Source organism: Fusarium redolens, assembly GCF_020744475.1.
Source record: "Fusarium redolens strain MPI-CAGE-AT-0023 chromosome Unknown BKA55scaffold_1, whole genome shotgun sequence".
Lineage (NCBI taxonomy): Eukaryota > Fungi > Ascomycota > Sordariomycetes > Hypocreales > Nectriaceae > Fusarium > Fusarium redolens.
In genome coordinates this window covers 521,406-543,615 of record NW_025763664.1, presented here as the reverse complement: position 1 = coordinate 543,615, position 22,210 = coordinate 521,406, and the positions used below count along the sequence as shown (strand labels likewise).

The window sequence follows — 22,210 nt, the reverse complement described above, 5'->3', positions numbered from 1 at the left end:
GTTTAAGGCGGTTGACTCAATTGTGCCACGCAATCCGTACTACGCAGTACAGCCAGCCGCTTGGTGTGTATAATGCTCCGCTCGTTACCCCTCTCCATCTCTTACAGCTGAGAAGTAGTGTTACTATTATTGCTATTAATAAACAGCGTTCTCTAAAGAACGTCCCTCACTTGGGGAGGATCGTTGAGTCCAACTACCTATGCAAAGGTGACTGCCCAAGTCACAGTCTCGGCCTGGATACTCCAAGCCTCGTCTTGGGAAAGTATGTAAGCAATGGTCACCCAAACAGCCTCTCGAGGACACGACATGCTTCCAATTGGTTTGGCTGAGACATAAGCAGCCATAAGGAGAGGGCTTGTTCCACATGTTTCAGCCATCTGTTTGCCTTGCCAGCACAAGAAAAGTTACGTGCCGTCCAATCGAGGAAATAGAAATCGGCGTTGGGAAGAAAGAGACAACTACACTAGTTGGCCTGCATTCCGAAGGGTTCCCACCCTCGATGACTTTGGTAAATGGTCTGGTTTTGCTTAAAACAGATGGGCTGCCCGATTGTCTTGTCCAGACCATTCCAAACATATATTTCAGTTTCTCATCAAACTTTTCCACTACTCACTTCGAAAATCCTGACCAATTACGCCACCATGAGCAACAGTGTTCCAGTTCGGTTGATTATCTGCGTTGATGGGACATGGTGTGGGCCTGATGGTGCGCACGGGAATCGGGACCATAATATTACCAACATTTATCGCTTCTACACAACTATCAAGAAGGGTGAATGCGATGACCGCTCTGGAAAGAGGTAAAATGCAACCTTTTACACAAATATAATACTAACCGAAACTACTAGGTTCCATCAAATCAAAAAATACTACCCTGGCATCGCCGCCGAAGAGGGTATAAGCCCTGGCGAGAGACTATTCGCCGGTATGCTCGGCGGTCCATGCATCGAGCAGATCCGCAGCGTCTATGAGTTTATTTGTCAATCATCGGGACCAAACGATGAGGTCTGGCTATATGGGTTCAGTCGTGGAGCCTATGTCGTTCGCGCTGTGGCAGGCCTACTGCACTATATGGGCGCAATATCATCTGCTGGACAGCACTCTTTCATAGAAGATTTCAAGCTCGCCTTGAAGGTTTACAAGAAGCTGCAACAGCAGAACAAGCTTGGAGAAGGTCAGGTACGTAACTTCACTGAGGAAACTGATGATGTGTAACTGAAAAGTCCAGATCCACAATATGTTTGAGGCAAGAACAAGACCGGCTCCGACCATACAGTTCGTCGGTGTTTTCGATACCGTGAAGGTAGTCCAGGATGAACGTTTATACGACATCTCTTTCAATCCTTCGATCCAGCACCTGAGGCATGCTCTTGCATTAAACGAAGACCGCCGGAGATTTGAGCCCGAATACATTTACCCAAACTTCAACAACCGAACACAAAGATTGGAGAAACGAACCTTTGTCCAAGCTTGGTTCGTCGGTGCCCATATCGACATTGGAGGGTCAGCCGACAGGGACGGGCTGTCGCTTTACCCCCTTCAATGGATGCTCATTGAGAGTAAAACCCATGGCCTTAACCTCGAGTTTGATGGCGACTTTGGAGGTCGCTGCCCCTTGACAAGTCCGCTGAAGATCACCGGTCTGGAAGAGAATGACGGAGCATGGGAATGTGTGACAAAAAACGGGCTTGTCGTTCAGATGAAAGACATCAGGAACATTCACCAAGATAAGGAGAGCAACGGAAGATATAGTGTTCATCTACACAGTTCTAGAGGCTCATTGTGGATCAGGCGGCATAGGGAGCCTTTTGGAGATAACGGCGAACTCAATGGCTATTGCAACTTCGGTATGTTGACCTTGTCTATCATCAAACAGGGCTCCTAGGTACTGACAGTAGGTGATTCATAAAAGGTGCACAGGGTACTATCATTCATCCCTCGGTCTATTTGGTGCTAGACAAGTTCATGCATACTAGTTGGGGCTCCAAAGAATTTCCCTTCTATCGATTTCTGCACCAATGGAGATCCAATACCTTAGGTCAAAAGGATGATCTCCGGGCTGGCTGCTTCTGGAATGAGCCAGGTGACCACGTACTCGAGGAACCTGGTGCTATCAGAATTCTCGTCTGCGGAAATTGCGGAGTCGGGAAATCATCCTTGATCAATAAGGTATTTGGCGTCGAAGCCACAGTCGTAGCACATCGGACCCGTGGTATACATCAAATAGACGAAGAAATCAAATGGGACGATCGGCCGGATCTTGTTGTCCATGACTCGGGTGGTTTCGAGGCGGGTGGCCAAGACGAACTACGTTGTGTTCAGGACTTCCTGAAGAAGAGGTCAGCTGAGACGGACTTCAAAGAAAGGTTACACGTAATTTGGTATGTATGGTGATTCCCAATCCAACCAAAACCTCACTTCAACTGGCTCAAATCTGCCCACATCGGCTGACTGATGAATCAGGTACTGCTTTGAAGTCAACTCTCCCAGGCCCGAGCAGGCCGCTCAAAAGATGTTATTCGAAGGCTTGTCGGACTATGCACAGGATGTACCTATTGTGGCCATTGCAACAAAAAAGGACGAATTTCTCGGCGCAAAGCTAATGGAAGGGCGACGCGCCCTAGAACAGCGCCACGAACCAGTTACCCTGGCAGCTCTAGATCTTTATGGCGAAAAAGAATTGGAAGGCCAGTTGTGTCAGATTGACAAAGAGCTGAACGACTTTGGCCGTTTTGATGATCTCGTTGCTGTATCGATACGTAAGTTTGAGACATGCCAAAACTTGAATCCAAGCCTAATAATGTGCAATATCAGACGACGAAACTTCAATCGGGAACCTCAGCTTGGCAACAACGCAGCTTTTCACCCACGAAAGGGTCAGGCTTTTGTTCATACGCGCCCAGGCCACGCGACTCGATCTAAAAGTCGACCTGGCCCTGGGTGAGACCATCAATATTTACAAGAGAATTTTGATCAGTTCATCGGCAATAGGTGGTATTCCTGGCGCAATGACAACGAACCGTACTGTTGCTGCTATTGACGTATGCCGAACAGTAGTCACAAGCTTCGGTATCTCCACTATCACGGCCGAAACAATCTTTTCAATCTGTAAGGCGAATATATGGGACGACTTTGGCAACAACATTCGCACGACGATCGCTGAGATAGCGGCCCTCTGCGGACTGGGGTGCACTATAGTTTCCGGTGGCATGCCTTTCTTCCTGATTCCCATGGCCACAAATGTCCCTTTGGTCGTGTTGGCGACAGCGCGGTTGGTTCTAATGCTCGCTTGCGATGTCATTCTGATCCTCACCCGAGCTTTCAGGGAGGCGGCAGTAAAGTCGATTGCAAAACCTGAAAAGCGAGATGTGGAAAATGCGGCCATGGAGTACCGCAAGCACTGTCGCGAAGTTCATCTTCGTGTGAAGAAAGCACTTCCCCACGGCTTTAAATGCTTCAAAATTGGTCGAATTGAAGCTTTGATGATAAGTATTATCGAAGAATTCAAGTGTAAGGTACTGGAAGGAGTAGGGGCATCGCTGCCGCCGAATTTCAGACGCAATTATTTGGGCGCAACCGTGTCATCCGCGTTTTCTGACGGTTCAAGTGTTTTGAAAGATGACTCCAGTGACAGCGGTAGCTTTCTAGAAAATAATCCGGTGTCTAGCTAGCTGTTCATAGTCTGGAGGTAGAATGCTGAGGGTTTCACTAAGCTCTATACTGCACTCAATGCAACTGCCGTTGTCCTGACGAAAGGGTCACCTACCAGTTACTTAGAAATATAAAGTTGATCGAGGTTCTGAGTAAGAGATAGTTCAAGAAAACGAACTATCGCACTCAATATTCACTAAAACCCGAGCCCGACTTCCATGACATATGACATATGACATATCAGGGTGTTTTTTGACTCCAAAAACTGATGTGCAAGTCCTGTAGCACAGTGAGGTTGTTGATCTAAAATTATTGATTTTAGGGCTTTAGGTCATTGGGTTTCATCTTATTGGCTTTACAATGCCAGTTAAACCATGCATGCATATTTTTGGTTCGAATGGACCACTCTGTTCCAAGCCGCAGGCGCCATTATTGTAAATGTAGGGAGCTGAAAACCTGCTGAATCCGAGCTTTTGCATTTACTAATCTTTGGTCACCACGGGGCAACTGTTGATTCAACAATTTGTAAGAATTCAAGTCTGGCACTCTTGATCAGACAGTCCAAAGGAGCGATATTACTAGCTTTGACTTTTCAAAACATCGTTATCTTAAACAGACATCATCCTGTTCATACCTATTATTCACAGAATCGGAGAACATAACTATCAAGATACAGCGCCATGGATGAAATCAAACCGGGACTTGTCAGGCTAGGTTTCCAACCGGAACCAAAGGACCGAGGAACCATTGGAATACTTATGCCCTGTCTCGCTGTCTTGGTTCTTAATGTCTGGACCTTATTTCACGTCAACATACCCCTGGAAGGGGAGGCTACCTACTTGTCCTGGCTACGTAGGGTCAAAATCTGGGTTATAAATCTTATTGTGCATGATGGCGTCGCGACTTTGGCATTTTCCCAATGGCGCGATGCTAAACGACACGTCGCTAATATGAGAAAGGAGGACACCTACGGCTAGTAGACACTAAAGCATGCATTCTACGCTGAAATGGGCGGCTACCGTATTCGCGATTCTTCGAACAAAGAGTATGCCTTTCGATCAGCGGAACTCTACGAACTGGTTAAAAGAAAAATGGCCTTGCTTCCTAAAATTAGTATCGACGATCTAAATGATTGGAGTGATGCTGATGGCTTTGTAAAAGGTCTCGCTTTGTTTCAATCTACCTACTCTTTAGTTATGGCCTTTTCAAGACTCCACCAGGGTCTTCACCTCACTACGTTGGAAGTAGAAACTATACCTCTTATTTTCGCGACTTGGTGGGCGTATTTCTTTTGGTGGAAAAAGCCGGTCAACATCCAGTGTCGGACTTTGGTACAATGTGAAGAGCTGGAACCCAACACTCTTGCTGACATTGCTCATGAGCTTTCCAAGCCCGCGAACTGCGATTCGAACAGCTACTGGTGGAGGCCGGTTCCTCGAGAGCTTCATCAGGTCGGTTGGGACTTCTACTGGTTCGAAAGCAGACTTGAATTTTCAAGTGGAAAGCTCAAGAGCCCCTGATTCCAGACAAACTCGCGGAATCGGTGAGAAATAACCCTGCTCATACTCTAGTTGTCGACTGATACCTCCCGTCCGTTAAAGAGATGCATCCGTCGCAATGGGGATGGGAAGAAGATGCCATGATCTATGGCCTATGGATTTTCATGGACTGCTTGCTCCTTGTCTCTTGGAAATCGACTTTCCCTTCAGAGCTGGAATCCCTGTTATGGAAGTGCGCAGTATTTGTAATGCTGATCACTACCACAGTATGGTGGCCCATTGCTTGGTTGGCCTCATATTCATTTGGACCTCGGACTCTAGCCAAGCACACATTTGTTATCTACTTGTTGGAGTTACATGATAGGTCGAGCTTACGTATTGGTTGAACCGTTTCTTAGGCTCCGCGCTCTCCCTACCTCAGCTTACCAGACGACCTCTTGGTCAAAGTATATACCCCATTTCCAGTAAGTAGTAGTGCATGGAACGATCTCAGAATGGCAGCTTTAATCTATTAATTAATTAGTGAAGAATGAATTTCGTATTAGCAAGATTATGAAGAATTATACTGCTTAGATTAAATGTACTTTAGTAATGCCCTACTGCTACTACTACCTAAATCTGCATCGACTTGCGGCGCCGATAATTGAGCTTTAGTAGGACATCTAGTGGGCTAGTAAAACGAATAGTATGCTATGCATAGTTAAAGGGTACATAAGAGAGGGTTAAAAGAGCCTTAATTTCTTTCTTAGAGAGTAAAGGTATTAATTACCTTATATAAAAGGGAGCTTAGCTAGTAAGTAATTAAATAAGCTAATTATACCTTTTTATATATTTCTTATTTAAAGTTATAACTTATATAAAAATTAATTATATAATATATAATAGTAAAAGTTATTAAGACTTAATCCTACCTAGGCTTATAATTATAATATATATAATTAAGGGGTATATAAGAGAGGATTAAAAGAGCTTTAATTTCTTTATAAGAAAGTAGAGGTGCTGGTCGCCTTATACAAAAGGGAGCTTGGCTGGTAAGTGACTAAGCAGGCCAGTTATACCTTTTTACAATAGCAGTTAAGAAGTGGACGGGTACCCGTCCTTCTAGAATTGATGTTATGGTTAACGTTTGCGTTCGAAAAGAATGAAAAAATATTTTTAATGCAAAACACTCTAACCATTAAGACTGACACGTCCTAAATTATCATCTAGATGTGCTCTTTGCAATTGAGACCTGTGGCTGAGAGCTTATAATCACCACACAGAACTTAGACTGACACGCCCCCAACATTGATTCTGTCATATTGTTGTTGAGCCTATAGTACCAGGCGTCGGGCTGATTCTGGGTTGATAGCGTTTTGATCTACCTGGAACTGATTCATCTCTTCTCCATGGCTATCTCTTTCATCCATCGAAATGGATGGATGAATTGGAGACATTGGAGGTGCTCGTTGACCCTCACCCAATGTTCGAAATCAATGAGGAAGATTGGGAGGCTGGTATTGGGAAGGCCCTTATTGGCCGCGAATGGCTCCAGCATACCTGTTAGATGACCCATGATGTCGACCCAACGTTGAGCCGCGAAGAGCAGTGTCAGTGCGTTCAGCTTGTCTGTGCGGTGGGCCTGTGCAAAGTCGGTTAAGGCTGCATAGAGCTCCTCTGGATATGCCATGATGAATACTTATATATATGGCGCGTCGTAAGTGAACACTCCGGACCGCCCTTGTCTGTCGAGTAGGAACTTGGCTGTTCGATGGGGAACCTTGTATAGCTACCGGTTCTGCGGGCCAGCTGGCTGCTCCGGTCTCATTAGGCCATTGTAATTTGGCTCAACATGGTTGGGCGCTGTGGTAGTTGATACTGGGTTGATCCTAGTAAGGACCACTGGCTCCCCGCCTTCAAAAAGCGCAAGAACTGGCTCATCAGTCCTAGCCTTAAGATCCTCGACCGAATTATCCCCTTCATTGAATGCCACGTCCCAGTCCTTTGATATGAGTAGGTACTTGGAGGCACAGAAGTTTCTACCCGTCGATAGTCCATGGTGGAGGATTGTGTTGGCGCCGTGAACGAGCTCTGAGAGAGTCTCCCGGAGTTGAAGACCTGAGAGGGAGTTGTCTCGAACTGAACATCGGGCCAACAACGCGATAACCGCTCTGATGCCAGAACATCGATATATTGAACTCGATCCCGCTTGGATCATGGTGTGATATCGGATGTGCATCTTGTTCAATGGAGGGTGATATTGCGAGGGAGGAGATGAAGAGTTCAAGTAATAAATGAGATGCGCAGGAATTTTCAGCCAGAGGAGAAAATCTTCAAGCACACGGAAAACCCCAAAAGGATCTTCCGCCTGGTCAGGTTCCACGGTCTCGCTGAAAGCTGGACCGGATTGGTGCTACACAGACTCATTCGCACTGCAAGGCAAGCCTTTCTGGCCTTTTTATTTTTGTTTGACAATCTGTACAACTGGCTTGCGCCTGTAGCCAGGTCACCAAGTGTTTGATAGAGTAAACAATGAATACGAATGCTTCCATTCGCAAATCATTGCACAGCTTGCCATACGTTTGCGTTATCAGGCGAACTGCCTAGGTAGTCATCAATAAGCCTCTCCAGAATTGCCTCCCCTTCCGTCAAACCGTCCTTTACCCGCGCGATTGCTTTTGGGAGACGCAAGATATCTTGCAGTCAGACGTTCTACGTTTTGTCCTCGCTGTTTGCCCTGAAGATTGCTCGTTAGTCACTCTCCATTTGTCAGCAAACACAAACTATCTTCCTCGTCGCCATCATAAGTTGGTGGGAAGCTAGTTTGGGAAATCCCTCTCGCGCAAGCTATCCGAAAATTGATATCTGAAGCGATGATCAACGATCGCCGGGTCCCCGCTGATCGGCATGCTCCTCATCTATCCAGTCGGTGATTGGCTGATTCAGACCACTATACCAAAGATGGATCAACTGGCGTACGGTAGTCTCCGGGCCCGCAAGCCGGCGATCAGATAACATGATACTGTACCCAATCCAGTGCATTTATTCATACAGACCTGCAGATCGATTTCAATCAAGGAAAGCTAATGAACCTTGGACACGTCAATCAAGCGGGGCATTCACCTAGCCACCCGTAGTTAACTTAACCCTAGTAGGTTATAAACCACCAAGTTTCCTCAAAAAACCTGGATCTCTTGCAACATGGCAATCAATTGTCTTCCAGTCTTTTACCGTGGCTACCATGGCTTCCCAAAATGAGTCCCAAGTGGACAGCTCCGTTGATAAAACAGGAGCAGAGGAATCACAAAGTCAAGTACCTATCTGTGACTGGACTGAAAAGGCTGAAGTCAAGCTGAGAAGAAAGTCAGTCAGCCGGTCTCCTCATATCATCCGCTGGATACTAACGCTTTCCATCAGGATCGACTTCACCGTCTTACCTATTCTCATGCTCGGCCTCTTCGCCCTACAACTCGACAGAGGAAATGTCGGTTACGCCATGACGACAAGCTTCACCAAAGATCTCGGCATCACCAACGACAACGTCAACTACGGAAACCAGCTCATGCTGGCAGCCGTCGTAATCTTCGAGATACCCTTCAACATGGTCCTATCCAGAATAGGTCCTGCTCTTTGGCTCATCATACAGATCTTGACATGGGGAACCATAGCAACGGCTCAAGCAGCTATCCACAACCTATCGGGATTCTACGCTACGCGCTTCCTGCTGGGAATGTGGGAGGCCGGATACCTGGCTGCCTCGCTGACGATAATTGCGTCGTTTTATACGAGGAGGGAGATGGCGTTACGGGCTACGCTTGTGTACGTTGGGAATTACTGCTCTGCAGGTGTAAGCGGCCTTCTCGCCGGTCTGATCTTCAAGATTCCAGAGACGAGCGGTTTGAAGCGATGGCAATGGCTTTTTATCATTGATGGCCTCTTCACCCTGGTCGTTGGCGTTGTGTTCATCTTGGTCATGCCTCGTTCGACAACCAATACGCTTCCACTTGCAGGCATTAAGCGATTCGACTTGTTCAACGATGAAGAGAGGGATATCTTGGCCAAGCGTGTAATCCTCGATGATCCGCGCAAGCATGTAAAGCTCTCTGGCATCACCCCCAAGACTGCGCTGCGCATTCTCTTGACGAGTTTTCCAATGTGGGGCCATTTCAGCATCAACGCCATTTCCATCACTCCCAAAGGAGGTTTGGTTTTCTACACACCTTCAATCATCAAGAACCTCGGCTTCGAAGCATCTACGGCAAGTTTCCTGTCAGCCGTTCATAACTTTGGAGTATGCATCTTGGCAATTCTTGTATCATGGGTCAGCGACAAGACCTTGTCTCGAGGACCTCTATGCCTACTCTGCGGCGTGTACTCGCTCGTCTTCTCTGGTGTTCAATTCGCTGTTGTCGGGAGTACCGACGTCTGGCTAAAGTACGCCATCCTCACACTTCTGACCTCTGGGATGGCAGTATCTCAGAGTCTTAATGATGCCTGGTTTAGCATCAACACTGCTGATCCGCAGGTCCGATGCATCGGGCTTGCGCTGGCTGTTGCCGGTTCTAACGTCGGAGGACTCGCTGGACAGAATATATTTGTCAAGAGTGACGCGCCATACTATCGCAACGGCTTTCTGAAGATTTTGTGTCTTTATGCGGGTAGTATTGTACTTATTGCTGGCATGATATTTTACTACTGGAATGACAACAGGAAGATGCAAAAGTCAGGAGAACTTGAAGATACCGCAGTGATAGAGGGATCCGGGGGAGTGAGGAGGACAAGGGTGAGGAATCAGTTGTAGAAGGTATCTCATAACTTCCGATCCCTGACACTGATTGGGATTCTCAATAAGTTACGATAGTATGATATTCTTGGTGAGCTAACCCAGAAATACCCACGTAGTAAGTAGAAACTGGTTAATATATATAAAGAAATGGACGTTAACGTAGATACATTGGCCAATAGGTAAACCAGGCGCAGGTTTAGACTTCCTCTTTTCGTTATTCTGGAGGTCTTACTGATAAAAGTATGACAAACAGCAATAATATGATAAGTGAATATGTTGATGAAATTTGTGCTTCCTGTCCGCTGACTCCATGCGAGCTATATCACGAAGATATTGCTTCCGTCAAGCTACACTAGCATGACTGTTGAGCTGGGCTCTTGATAGCGTTACCAGCCGCATTAACATACTTCTTAAGCACACTAGTCCTGCCACACTTATACTTGACAGCTTGAACAAAGGTCTGTGTGTTCAATTTGGCTCCATCCCAGTTGGTATGCGTGTTATCGTTAGGGTAGTAGGTTTTGGCCTTCGTAGGTCCCATCGCCTGGAACAAAGCCACGGAATAGTTTGTGTGATTGATGTATTCGACTCCAGCGGCTTTGGCCACAGCCTCAGCATAGTCCGCAAAGGGCCATTTTGATTGCAGTGTGTTGCCCGTCCAGTAGTTGCGGTTGACCATACCGGAGAGAATAGGCGTTGCTCCCTTGGCCTTGACGTCAGCGATCATCTTGCGCAAATACCAGCCAAATGTATGAACGACCTCTTTACTGCCTGTGGTCGTGGTAACAGTGACAGTTTCTTCGCCAGTACCGGGCAGGGTGGCGCGGTCAGATGCAGTGGGATCCCCGTCATCGTTGTGGCCCATCTCAATAACCACAAAATCTCCTGACGCTGTCTTTGACAACAAGTCTTTCCATAGGCCTTCGTTGATAAAGGACCTGGTCGAGCGGCCATTTTTGGCAAGGTTCGAAACCGTCAAGGTTGTATAGTCTTGGATGTAAAAGCCCCAGCTATCATCCATCAATGAGTAAGGGCAGATGTTCTGATGCTTTGGCCGAAACTACTTACCCCTGTAGGGCATTTCCAGTGGCATAGTTTGCCGTCGTGCTATCAGAACAAATTAATAGCTTCGCTGCCTGGATAGGCGCTGCAAGCAATACCGTGCCGAGAATGGTTGAGAAGCGCATGTTGTAGACGACTAGAGAAAGTTGACATGATTTTAAGCATTCAATTATGCGAATATCATCGTCTTCTTAAGCATTTTCAATTCAGGCAAGTATGTCTACTTGGATACAACTAAGCTGGAGAGTGGTGGGAAAATTAGAATCCGGAGTGACCACTTCAAATGCCGAGCTCGGCAGCTCGGCATAGATGGCATCCATGTAAAGTCCCAAATTGGGTATTCGGAGTTTACATCACCTATCCGAAGACTTAATTAAGCCTTGTTACAGAGGGTTTATAGTTTTGCTATACGCGGATACATAAATTTGAAACGGGCTAAGGTAGGAATGCGTGCAAAAAGACCCAAACGGAGAATATCAACCCCACGATTCTCCGTTACTTATTATAGACATACTACGTGTGGGGGAGATCGTCTACCCCACGATCCTGCGATGATTGCCATAGTATGGTCTGAAATTAACAAGATCACTTTGTGCAAGGCTGTTCTCTTTTTACGCCACCTGTGGACTGAGACCACATCTAGAATAAACCCCATGCACTACACGATGACGGTAATTATGCAGGAGGTGGAGGAATTAAATGAGATTAACAGGTCTACTGAGTGGCGCATTCAAAGCATCGGGGTGGAGATTCAGAACCTGCAGGATGGTGATGCTGTGAAGATGGATGAGGTGTTTGTAACTGCGATGAAGGCTTGGGCTGCTACCGTTGTTGGGTATGTTGAGAAGAATATGCGATAGAGACTTGATAGTTTATGGGAATAAGGGAGGGTATCTGTTCCAAATTGCCTACGTGGGTCAAGCTACCATCATCGCCATGGGGAACACTGACTAAGAAAGGCAAGAAGACTTAGGATCTTTATTGTAAAGAAAAAAGATTTCGGGTAAGCTTAGTATAACTTAGTAGGCCTATAGACCAGTCAATCTTGGTACTTCAGTTCAAAGTCAGAAGTTTCCTTGCTCCCTGGGGACTGAGTATATTCCTTATACGTGGTTATATGTGCTCTTTGACCTTTTGTGAGGGCTTTGGACTTCTTATAACCCCTCCTTTGACCTATAGGCCGTCTCACCGCGTTACTCGCTGTTTGTAGGTGTGACTCAACGGCGTGCAAGCAGCTCTACTTAAAGTTCAAGCTCCTGAAGCATAAGAAGTTTGCTAAACTTTCAAGACTTTCGCCACCACACGAACCACATTACATCACGAGTATAAAATGCCCGTAAAACGTAACCATTCATGCATTTTCCTCCTTCCTTTACCAACATCATAACTTCGGAAATCGTTCAACTACCCCGAGATAATCTGACGATTCATTTCACAAAATCTCAACCATGGAGTCCACAAGTTCAACCCCATCTCCCACTGAACCTCGTGTCATTTCCGGTTGGAAACGAGTAGCTTGGCCAGAACTCCGTATACTGCCTCCACATATCTCAGCTGCTAGTCTCCCCGCCCTTATGCAACAGATTTCCCAAGATATTCTCAAAAACGCACATGCCATTGCCAAGAAGCATGAAATTCTAACCCCCGACGACATGGGCAATCAAATCCACTTCCAGATGCGAAATGGAATACCAACGCTCCTCGTCGTTGCCCTCTGGTCTTCCGAAAAGACACCTATCTGGGGAAAAGCCGTGCAGGAAATGGTCATGATTTTGGCTGAGTTATCCCAATCATCATCAATCAGCGAAGGCGATATCCACGTCGAGATCACCGCTCCGGAACATGAGCAGACAATGTATTATGCTGCGCCCAAGGACCCCTCTCTTAGTAGAACCTGGGACTTTGTTCGTCCTACAGTCCACGACTGCCTCCAGTCATTTCAAGCAACTAGAGGTCGCATGACGACTACCATTACTCTCTTCCGGTACGGAGTGCTTCCAGATCTCCGAGACAACCCTCTTACAATTTATATCTCGGTAGACTTTGGTCCGGACGAGACGCGTTGGTATGAGGTCATTTCTGATATCAAGAACATGCTTCAAGGCGTAGCGGGATGGAATCAGGTGCAGGTCCATATGGAGAATAACGAAGGAATGCAATCCTCTTTCGACTAAGTTTGTACATTAAGGGAAGGGGAGTTTTATCACTGGGAATGAATCTATTTTCTAAGATTAGGAAAGGCAAATATTGGCAAAACATACACATCTTGGAACTAGAGCGGACTGTGAATTCTTGAAATCAGATTGTCAAACAGCTAATGTGTACCAACTATGCATACGTCGCGAGGATCGACCCTGCTTCCTTGCCATCAAACTCCAACCAGAACTTCATCGCAGCCTCCCTTGTAGAGATAACAAGATCATAGGTAACCTTCAGCCATTCCCGCCCATCAATACCAATAACCTCCTTGAACCGCGACTTATCCACCTCACTCAAATCGCTCTTTAGAATGCAGTTCAACTTGACATCTCCGGTAGGATGCTGAGGCTGTAGCTGAGTTTCCGACATCCACAGTTCATCTCGAAAGCGAAGGTCCTTCTCAGAGTAAGATTTTGGAATATGCCTATGAAATGCATATCGTTCATTACGGTCACGTCTCAGAGTTTCGCCTATGACGATATACCATGTCATCTAGGATTATGATCAGCTTCAGTGTCTCATATGTATCAATTCCGTCCGACTTACTCTCTCTGTCCTGAGCCGGCCGGTCACGGGGCTGGTAGATGTTGGTCGACCTTTATCGATTGCGGGCTCGTAGAGGGACCAAGCACTCACTCCGTAGTGACGGGTAGCCTTGGTTGATATGACGTTCGTATACGAAAGCCGGCTGAGTGCTGCTCCTCTGCTCCAATGTTAGATCGGAACATAAACTACATGAAAGTCAACCCACTTCACAATAGCCGCCCATGCATCATCAGGTTGAATGACCTAACGGTGTCAGCTGCTGTACTCTTCCGCTCTCACTTAGCTTCTTACTTGTATATCTGGGTTCTCATTCTCAATTCGGCTCTTGAGGTATTGACTGGAACCAAATCCACCGACGAGAAAGATCCCCTGTTTAAAATGATCAGCATAAAAGTATCAAACGGACTCTTGACTGACATTGATAGAGTTGTCTGGCTTTTCCTCCTTAATACTATGAACTTGTTCGTTGACCAGGCGAACAATATCTGCAATTAGGGGTTCAAATATACCATGCACCGTCTCACTTCACGTTCCTCCTGTCAGTGTCTTCAAAGCTTCCTTGAGGATGTGACTTACCCAGACATGAACCAAGAATCTCTCTCCAGGCCCTCATCAACATTATCTTCGAGCCGAGCACCAGGGAAATTGACAATGAAATCATCGTCCAAATCTCCCGTGAATGATGTCTTGATCTCCTGGTCAAATTGGCGTTCGGCAAGCGCCCATGCATCGAGACTTTTCAGACGAAACCATTCCTCGTCTCCAATTAGGTCTCGAACAGCTTCCGCGAAACGCTTATTCAGGCCCAGCGATCCCGACATGTTCCTGTGAAGATTTAGAGCCCAGAAGGAGTCGTAATGAGAGGTCTAAGCCCACCTTTGCCAGGGACTAGTTCTGCAAGATCAAGAGTTGGCTCAGTTGAGACGACTTCGTATGAGATCAAGTCAACAGTTCCACCTCCCGCGTCGCAGACGACGAAGCAGTCACCCGACTAGTTCTTATCAGCTTGACCGCGCGTGATTTGTTGATTCCGTGACTTACGCTTAGTGCTCGCTCTAGAGTCATGAATGTGTAGAGAGCTGCAGCTTCAGGCTCTTTGACAAGAGTGACGGGATAAACACCTGCTTTTTTGGCTGCCTGGATCATGTCAGAGACAGCGTCAGACAAAAGAGAGGGAAAAAAGGTGCGGTAGGGACAGATGTTCGGTGATTCTTACCTGAATGGTCCTTTCCTTGGCTTTGTCAGACCAAACTGCCGGGACACTAAGAACGAAAGACTTCTCACAAAGATCCAAGTATCTCGAGGGACCCTAGACCCAATCTTCTCCAAAGCATGGCTATACATAGCTTTCATGAAATCTGCTGCAACATCAACGACATTTTTTGGAAGCCTCCTCTTCTCACGCTTCGCACTGCTCGATGGAAGGTAAGATGGTTTGGGTTGCTTCGGGTCTAGAAGCAATTTGACGCCTTGGACATGATCATCACGCCAGGTGAGTTGCCCTCCCCACTTGAACTTTGTACTGTCTTGTGGGTCATACAAAATAGCAGTGGGAACTTTGGGCTGAGTGCGGCCCTCAAGTCCTACATACCACGTCAGTATTGATCATGGCTGAGAGTATCGCCGTGATGGGTCAACTTGCCTACCCAGTCAACGACTGGCCGAACATCGGGCTTGCTGGTAGCGTTGCAAAAGCAGTATGCAACACCTGAGTATGTCGTTCCAAAGTCGAGCGCAATGATGACTCTATCTTGGGTGTCGAGGCCTGCAGCGCCTAAGCCGACTGAAGCGTCCTCAATAGTGTAGGTCCTCCTGCTGGACGAGTTATGGAGCTGTGCGAACCGGAATGCCATATCAGATGAATAAAAATGTTAATATACAAATAAAGGTTAATTGAAGTTTCGTTTTGTTTCTTCTGTTGTTTGTTGTATGACTGCCAGGTGAAGTGCTGCGCATCCGTTATAATATAGATACTCAGCTGTGACATCTAGATGATCGCTAGCAGTATCAGTACAGGCAGAATGGTGTAGAATACAGCCGAATGTTTCACCCTCGGCAACATCAAACAGTGTGCGAGGCTGTGTAAGCCAACGTTGGCTGAGTTGTCTAACGTTGGCCAGCAATCCCCTCTGCCTCAGCCAATGACCATATCGTGCAAAGTTTCAACATCGCCCAACAACTTACGGCCATACGCATCTTTTATCTTGCTACCAATGTTGAAGTTGAGATTCCGCCTTATACGGCATACTTGTGCACTTTCACGGTCGCGTCTCCTGCATAAGCGCTCAGCACAGACAAGCGGCCAAGAGTCGGCCACACCTGATACTCTTTCACCACACCATCTCCCCCTCTCATGGCTGTCTAAACTTTCGCCCAATACATTCACTGATATTTTGGTCACACCAAGTCTCACATAATTGCGGGAAATACCAGATTGGAGTCTATTTATGACTGTCGGCGTCCATTAATACCACATGTCAACTCAAGACAATACCTCTTCTTAGCGAGAATCTTCTATATCCTTTCATAGTTTTCAACTCCAAGATGCCAATCTTCTCTTCTTTATCAGGCAGTCTCAAAAGACAACGTTCCTGTTCGCATTTAGTTGGATTTTATCAACAACCACCGCGAACGAAGATGGCAGAGTACAATACTCGCACGGGTGATGCAATGGACTGGGAGCACCTACAAGCCCCAACCAGCATGATCCAGTTCATCAGTCAACTACACTGTGACTTGAGAACCGACTTGGAGCGAGACCTTGCCTCATCCATCACTAAGATGAACGCAGAACACCATCAATGTCAACAAGCCGCCTCAGACAGCATCAAGGAAATTGTCCGGACTGCTATGGAAGATTGGTTTACTGATAACCAGAAGAAGTTTCAATCGCGACAAGAAGAGACCGAACTTGACTCACCTCAGACTTTAAAAGCTGAGGTTCGATTGGAGCCCGATGACTCTTATCATCGCGCGCAAGTCGAACAGTTAACCCGGAAGCTAGAACTTGCAAATTCAGAACTAGCAAGTTTGAAGAGGCAACTGAAGGCAACGGAATCACGAGCAGATCAACTCCGTAACATTATTATTCCCAGTGACGGAAAGCCTATCCTCGACAGCGAGATACAGAAGCTGTTCTCCGAAGTTCGCAAAACAGTGCAAATGGTTGCTTGTCGACTCTATTCCAAATCTGGCACATTTCGGAGCCCCATAACAGAGGATAGTAGGGCCTTTTTTGAAGAGATGGAGGATCTTTCTCCAGAGTGTCAACGAGACGCCATTCATACCAATTTATTCATTTTCATCGGAGGACAATTCTTCCCCAACAATGTTAGAGGATGCAACATCGGAAACCATCATCCGAGGCTTCAGAAGCTGCTCGCAGCAACAGAATGGTATTTGACGGAAGCTGTTCAAGGCACTCATCCTGATGGTATGGCTTCCCTCCAGTTCGAATAAATATACCTCGAGCTAACCATCATATTTTTAGGGTCTCGCCAAAAAGAATTGAGCGATTGGAGCCGTGCCACGTTTAATTGTATCGACCTTTTGAGAGATGAATCTGATGGACCGGACTCATGTGCAGCGTATCTTGAACAATTCTTTAAACCAGCCGAGACAGATATCATACAGGCGCAAGAAAGCGGCAGAAAGAAACTCAGGAAGCTCTGCGAAAAGGCTCATGAGCTTGGAATTCTCATGAGGCGAGCCACAGACACCTTTCAAGTTTTCACTGTCAAGGATGATCTTCCTCTCGCTGACTGTCAGGATATGGTTGAAGAGTTGAGATGCAACGGGGAAAGGGATTCTGGTGGGACGAAGGTCGTTGGCTCGTGCTTATTTGGTGGCTTGAGGAAGATATCGAGCGATTACCCGACCAAGCCAATTTTGCTGGAGAGAGCCGTGGTTTCAACGCGATTTGTTAGCTGAACAGGGTAGATTAGTTCGTGGACAAGGAGATATTTTCATGAGAGATATGGGAGGCCTGTTTTGTCTTTGTGTTTTCCGCTATCAATCTGCAGCTAATGCTTGAGGTCTTTCACGTTAGCGCATGCTAAACAGCCTAATCTCTCTTTAACACCAGGTGAACGTGGCGGAAGACAAGCGATGCGCCTCGCTTCCCCAGAGCTAATTCTGTCTTGTACTGAAACAATTCCTGAGCAAGCACGACAGTTTTCCGATTGAGCAGCCATAATCCAGTCACATCCAGGTCAACAAAGCCCATGTTTCATGCTGGAGATAATTCCCCAATTGTGGACAGACCAGCTTGGCCGGAAGGCGGGCTATACGGTCTGCATAGCCGTATCAATTGTCTATAATTGGCGCTGTTGGTTGATAACCCAGGCGCTGAGAAATGAAATTTCGCGGCTGCATTAGCTTTCGGCCGTGTCAGTAAGTGTTGTGATATTTTGGCCGTGGCCCGTTTCAAACTGGACCAACAAACACCTCATTTCTTGAACTTGCGGCCACAAGGGAGGAACCCATAACACAGAGAAATACTCAGCTCAACCAACATATGAATTCGTAGCTTCTCAATGGTTACTTTATCGGTCTATTTCTGCATGTCTTACAGGACTGGCCTTCTACTGCGCCTCTCATGCATTTCTGTAACTCAGACTTTAAGCGTCGACCTTGATTGACCGTCTGCCATCTCATTATTTCAAGACGCTCTTTATACATCCATATTTGCGCGTAGTTTGTAGGTCTACCTGTTATATCAGCATTAGACATGTGTAATGGACTGGGAGAGCAACAGACCGTCCAGCCAATAGTCTTAGAATTACAAGTCGTGTCTGCCGTGTTGGAACCAAAGTCACAGGTTCTTATCTTGGCTGGTCGCGGTTCTCCGACACTGGTGGGTTGGCCCCCTTTGTTCCTTTCGACGGTGCCCCCAAGAAGCGGTCCAGTGGACTGCTCTGTTTCTTTGCATCCCTATCCGCATCTGTCGGAGGTCCCGGGGGAAGGAATGGGACGTTTGGAAGGATGGCAAGAATACTGTCAAGTAAAGTCATGGTTTTGTTGGTTATGATTTGTTCCTATCTGTTGGCAAGATGTTCCAATGGAGCTGATGGCTGGTAATCGGAGGAAAGTGTTCATCAAGATGTTAATTGATCGGTAGGCAGCAAGGGGAGGCAAGAAAACTTAAGATGTCTATCCTAGGTGACAGAAAAGCTTAGGTAAATTTGATATAAGTTTAGTGTAGAGTTAGTGGACCTTAGACCAAGTTAGACCAGGTATTCTTTTAGCACAGTCAGTGACGTCAGCTGATGCTGTTGGTCCATTTCGTTCACCCCTTGACATGGTCATTCATTGGTCTATCTAAGGGTCCTGGGGGGCGCAGTCTGGTCTAGATTGCTTCCATCAGGCCACAATGCCTATCTGGTAACCTTGGGCTCCAGGCAGCTTCAAAAGAACTATTACCGCGGCACCAGGTGTACTGTCAGAAGAAGTTTTTCCATCCCAATGTTGGTGCAAATGTCCATCTTCATCCAAGCATAAAAAGGTTCGACTTTACTTTCCTGAGAGGTTTCACGAATGAGAACACGACATAAACCGGGCTCATTAAGTCAGCGTTCTTGGGTTTCAATATAGTCTCATATTCGTATACTGAGAGAAGACTAACCTGAGGTGAAATGAGTGGCGTCCTGATCGCAAACTCTCCATAATTTTATGATCGATACTCATTCTCGTCTATCCCACACATGACTAATCCCTACCATGTGTTCTTATCCTCGCATATAGTTCACTCTGCCATTACACTATCAAAGCTCTTGTTCAAATCAGCCCGAAGGTCGTCAAGAGTGGCACGGTAGAAGTCAGCAGCTGACCCCGAGGAAACCCCTTAATCTTTTTCAACCTTACGAGTCCTTTTCTCGCATGCGAGGAACCAAACGAGAGTCCAAACTTTTTAAAGAACCATGTGACAAGCTCTCCGTTAAGATCAATTGCAGTAATACGCATTAGCAGCATAATCAAACTGTCCTCCGATCAATCGTAGCAGACATGAATATCAGATGGGACATAGCAGTGAGTCCAGTTGTTGAGGTCGTCAAGCAAGTCGGACTCGAACCTGGCAATAGGGCTATTCCAACCGTGGTTGTTTGTGTCAAGCTTTTGAGGCTCCAACTTTTCATTCACGGCTGTAAGGCTACAGACAAAGCTTTCTTTCGGGAAGAAGTAGTCCGTTAAAGTCGGCTCCGTAACAACAGAAGTTCCCGAGGGCGGTGTTAAATTGGTTATCAAAGGCTGAAAGCATTTCATGAGCCACTCAAAGGCGTCTTCCTTCTAGAAGTTGTCGATTTCGACTTTATCGGATCTCAAGAGTTGGAGGCATTTGAAGTACTGTTCTGCGACAGAGGGAGATCGAACAAATTGAGTTGGGCAAATGTGGCAATAGAATACATGGCTAGAATTAGATCGGATGATCAAATTGCAGTCATTCTCGGTATCATGCACTTGCCAAAGAGCGATACCGTAGTGCAAGCTTTTGTTCATCGTGATTTCTGTATTGTTTTATGGATGTGAAGAGAGAGAAGATAGGGATGAAAAGATTTTAGATGGATAACGGCGATGCATGCGTTTATGCCTAATGTCTCAAGTAGGATGGAGCATCAGCTACACCAATCAGCGCAACATTGGTCAACTCCAAGACAGCCAATCAGACTAAACCACCAACTTGTTAAACAACGCCTCATCTTGGTTATTAGTCGTTTACCTTGTTACATCTGAGGTTCCACGGCTGGCAAACACTACTAGCACTATCATGTCTATATCTCTGAGCTCTGCTCTTCGCGAACATCTAGCTGAGGTTTCGTAGTTTGGACGAGGTCAGGATGATGTAGGCGTCGCATTTGTCGTTTCTTGTCAGCCTCGTGGCTCAAACACCGGAAACTGTCCCGTGTAGCTTAGAAGTCGCAACATTGTTAATTTCCAGTCCGTGCTTGAGTATCCAAAAGTGGCTTCTTGCGCCGTTGCCGGATATCCCATATATCTGCGGCGCATCTCCTCCTGTCAAATTAGTAACCTTACAGTCCAGAAGAGGGCTTCGAGAATCGATAGCTTTTTCTACCAAGGTAAGATTCTCCAAAGGTCGTGGATAGAAGTAGCCAGTCTGGTAAACAGCATGAGGGTCGATAGGGAAGTCGTCGCTGCTGACTGTGGGCTCTTTATCATCGTCGCCGAGCTTATCAAACTGATAGAAATGATGATTGCCAAACTCAGCAGCAACAAAGACAAACCCACTCTTAAGAATACACAGACTGCTCGCAACTGGGAGAGTATCAAAATACTCAATCTTCATACGCCGCGCCTCTCCTGTTAGACTACCCTTGTTATCTTGCATGTCAAACGCCAGCTTAAAAAGGTCGCGGTCTTCTATCTAGAGCAAGAAGAAGCACGCCTCTGGGCTGTTCTTGAGCTTGTGCATCACCCCGCCAATGATAGTTCGCTTCCGTTGTGGATCTTCTGTAGCTGCTCAGCGCCGGGGAATAGGGACACAAAGAGAGTCCTAGTTCAAGTGTCGGTATGTAATGCTTTCCTCTCCACAGACAAGAACGCCGCTTGGGCCATCGTTCCCGCCGGGGATTTGGAAGAGCAACGATGCCGTCGGGTCTACAGTTTCTGACCACTTGCGGATGACATGGTTCAGGCCTAGATCTAGCTCGTAGTAAACGAGTTCAACGTCCAGAGATTCTTGGTCAGAGGGATTCTGGTCTGACTCTGAGTGGTCTGTCTCCAGAGCTGCAAAAGTAGGGTTCGAATAGCCCACGTCGAGAGCCACGAGAGATAAGACAAGGGCTTCATGTTTCTGCGCTTCGAGCGGAGAGGATATGGTGAGGTCGGCTTGAGCATTGCGATTAAAGACGTAGATGAGCTTGTTCTTCTCGATAGACGCAATGATACAGGCTCGGCCTTTGGGATCGGCAGCCAGGTATTGGCCTGGGACCGTCCGGCGCACGCCAGACTTGCCAAACGTCTCCAAGTGAACGCGAGAGAAACGGTTCTGGGCCACTAGATACTCGAGAACAGCGATGCTGCCAGAGTCAGTTGCAACGATAATATAGTCTAAGAAGTTGGCTTGATCCTTCTGATGTTGGCATGGCCTACCACGGACAGCCCGAAGTGTTCTAGCTTACCTTTCGCGCTTCCCGCAAGACGCAAAGAGGCAATCGATCGAAGTATGCTGAAGAGGTCATTCGAAAGTAATGAATAGATCCTACCCCGGATTGGATCATGACGATAGAGGGTCAGGAGAGAGCCCGAGACTGTGAGAATCTGCTGTTCCTTGGTTCCTGAGAACTGGCCGACGATGGCTTGTGAAATGGCCGTTGGAGGGTTGAGCGTCAGCGAGTACAGACACATGTTCAATGCAGTCGTCATGATGAATATGGCGAGAAGCCAAGTTTGGGCGATAAGCCTTTCAAAAAGGCTCAGGTGTAGGCAACGGGTTCCTGTTAGGTGATACAATGTGAAGTGCGGGGCTGTGTATT

General features: G+C 46.7%; 11 protein-coding genes across 11 annotated transcripts; 5 read left to right on the top strand and 6 right to left on the bottom strand.

The window, feature by feature from the left end:
- The first annotated feature begins 804 nt into the window (after positions 1 to 804).
- BKA55DRAFT_2019 (uncharacterized protein) lies at positions 805 to 3,877 on the top strand. Its single transcript, XM_046185113.1, has 5 exons — positions 805 to 1,178; positions 1,228 to 1,846; positions 1,912 to 2,380; positions 2,463 to 2,758; positions 2,814 to 3,877. Exons 1-5 carry the CDS (start codon positions 927 to 929, stop codon positions 3,668 to 3,670), a joined length of 2,493 nt encoding a protein of 830 aa, XP_046055891.1. The 5' UTR covers positions 805 to 926; the 3' UTR covers positions 3,671 to 3,877.
- A 780-nt stretch (positions 3,878 to 4,657) lies between these two features.
- Positions 4,658 to 5,170, top strand: BKA55DRAFT_682213 (uncharacterized protein; the record flags this gene model as incomplete). Its single annotated transcript, XM_046198304.1, has 1 exon — positions 4,658 to 5,170. One exon carries the CDS (start codon positions 4,658 to 4,660, stop codon positions 5,168 to 5,170), a length of 513 nt encoding a protein of 170 aa, XP_046055890.1.
- Positions 5,171 to 6,917: 1,747 nt separating this feature from the next.
- Positions 6,918 to 7,367, bottom strand: BKA55DRAFT_682212 (uncharacterized protein; the record flags this gene model as incomplete). The annotated part of the gene is made up of 1 exon (XM_046198303.1): positions 6,918 to 7,367. One exon carries the CDS (start codon positions 7,365 to 7,367, stop codon positions 6,918 to 6,920), a length of 450 nt encoding a protein of 149 aa, XP_046055889.1.
- An 877-nt stretch (positions 7,368 to 8,244) lies between these two features.
- On the top strand, positions 8,245 to 10,286 carry BKA55DRAFT_547885 (major facilitator superfamily domain-containing protein). The gene is made up of 2 exons (XM_046191068.1): positions 8,245 to 8,491; positions 8,546 to 10,286. The coding sequence occupies exons 1-2, from the start codon at positions 8,370 to 8,372 to the stop codon at positions 9,927 to 9,929; spliced, it is 1,506 nt and encodes a 501-aa protein (XP_046055888.1). The 5' UTR covers positions 8,245 to 8,369; the 3' UTR covers positions 9,930 to 10,286.
- Positions 10,267 to 11,101, bottom strand: BKA55DRAFT_496238 (SGNH hydrolase-type esterase domain-containing protein; the record flags this gene model as incomplete). The annotated part of the gene is made up of 2 exons (XM_046186356.1): positions 10,267 to 10,924; positions 10,983 to 11,101. The coding sequence occupies 2 exons, from the start codon at positions 11,099 to 11,101 to the stop codon at positions 10,267 to 10,269; spliced, it is 777 nt and encodes a 258-aa protein (XP_046055887.1).
- A 1,641-nt stretch (positions 11,102 to 12,742) lies between these two features.
- BKA55DRAFT_587937 (uncharacterized protein) lies at positions 12,743 to 13,150 on the top strand (the record flags this gene model as incomplete). The annotated part of the gene is made up of 1 exon (XM_046194722.1): positions 12,743 to 13,150. One exon carries the CDS (start codon positions 12,743 to 12,745, stop codon positions 13,148 to 13,150), a length of 408 nt encoding a protein of 135 aa, XP_046055886.1.
- A 112-nt stretch (positions 13,151 to 13,262) lies between these two features.
- On the bottom strand, positions 13,263 to 15,574 carry BKA55DRAFT_699296 (uncharacterized protein; the record flags this gene model as incomplete). The annotated part of the gene is made up of 11 exons (XM_046200570.1): positions 13,263 to 13,667; positions 13,722 to 13,878; positions 13,927 to 13,964; positions 14,013 to 14,090; positions 14,139 to 14,172; positions 14,298 to 14,502; positions 14,598 to 14,712; positions 14,763 to 14,858; positions 14,938 to 14,983; positions 15,037 to 15,304; positions 15,364 to 15,574. 11 exons carry the CDS (start codon positions 15,572 to 15,574, stop codon positions 13,305 to 13,307), a joined length of 1,611 nt encoding a protein of 536 aa, XP_046055885.1. The 3' UTR covers positions 13,263 to 13,304.
- An 817-nt stretch (positions 15,575 to 16,391) lies between these two features.
- On the top strand, positions 16,392 to 17,651 carry BKA55DRAFT_682206 (uncharacterized protein; the record flags this gene model as incomplete). Its single annotated transcript, XM_046198302.1, has 2 exons — positions 16,392 to 17,154; positions 17,212 to 17,651. The coding sequence occupies 2 exons, from the start codon at positions 16,392 to 16,394 to the stop codon at positions 17,649 to 17,651; spliced, it is 1,203 nt and encodes a 400-aa protein (XP_046055884.1).
- A 1,661-nt stretch (positions 17,652 to 19,312) lies between these two features.
- Positions 19,313 to 20,262, bottom strand: BKA55DRAFT_547878 (uncharacterized protein). The gene has a single exon (XM_046191067.1). The coding sequence runs from the start codon at positions 19,980 to 19,982 to the stop codon at positions 19,710 to 19,712; it is 273 nt and encodes a 90-aa protein (XP_046055883.1). The 5' UTR covers positions 19,983 to 20,262; the 3' UTR covers positions 19,313 to 19,709.
- A 336-nt stretch (positions 20,263 to 20,598) lies between these two features.
- On the bottom strand, positions 20,599 to 21,063 carry BKA55DRAFT_682205 (mono-functional DNA-alkylating methyl methanesulfonate N-term-domain-containing protein; the record flags this gene model as incomplete). Its single annotated transcript, XM_046198301.1, has 1 exon — positions 20,599 to 21,063. One exon carries the CDS (start codon positions 21,061 to 21,063, stop codon positions 20,599 to 20,601), a length of 465 nt encoding a protein of 154 aa, XP_046055882.1.
- On the bottom strand, positions 20,940 to 22,179 carry BKA55DRAFT_731412 (uncharacterized protein). The gene is made up of 2 exons (XM_046201202.1): positions 21,857 to 22,179; positions 20,940 to 21,797 (listed from the first exon to the last, which is right to left on the bottom strand). Exons 1-2 carry the CDS (start codon positions 22,098 to 22,100, stop codon positions 21,229 to 21,231), a joined length of 813 nt encoding a protein of 270 aa, XP_046055881.1. The 5' UTR covers positions 22,101 to 22,179; the 3' UTR covers positions 20,940 to 21,228.
- Positions 22,180 to 22,210: the final 31 nt, after the last annotated feature.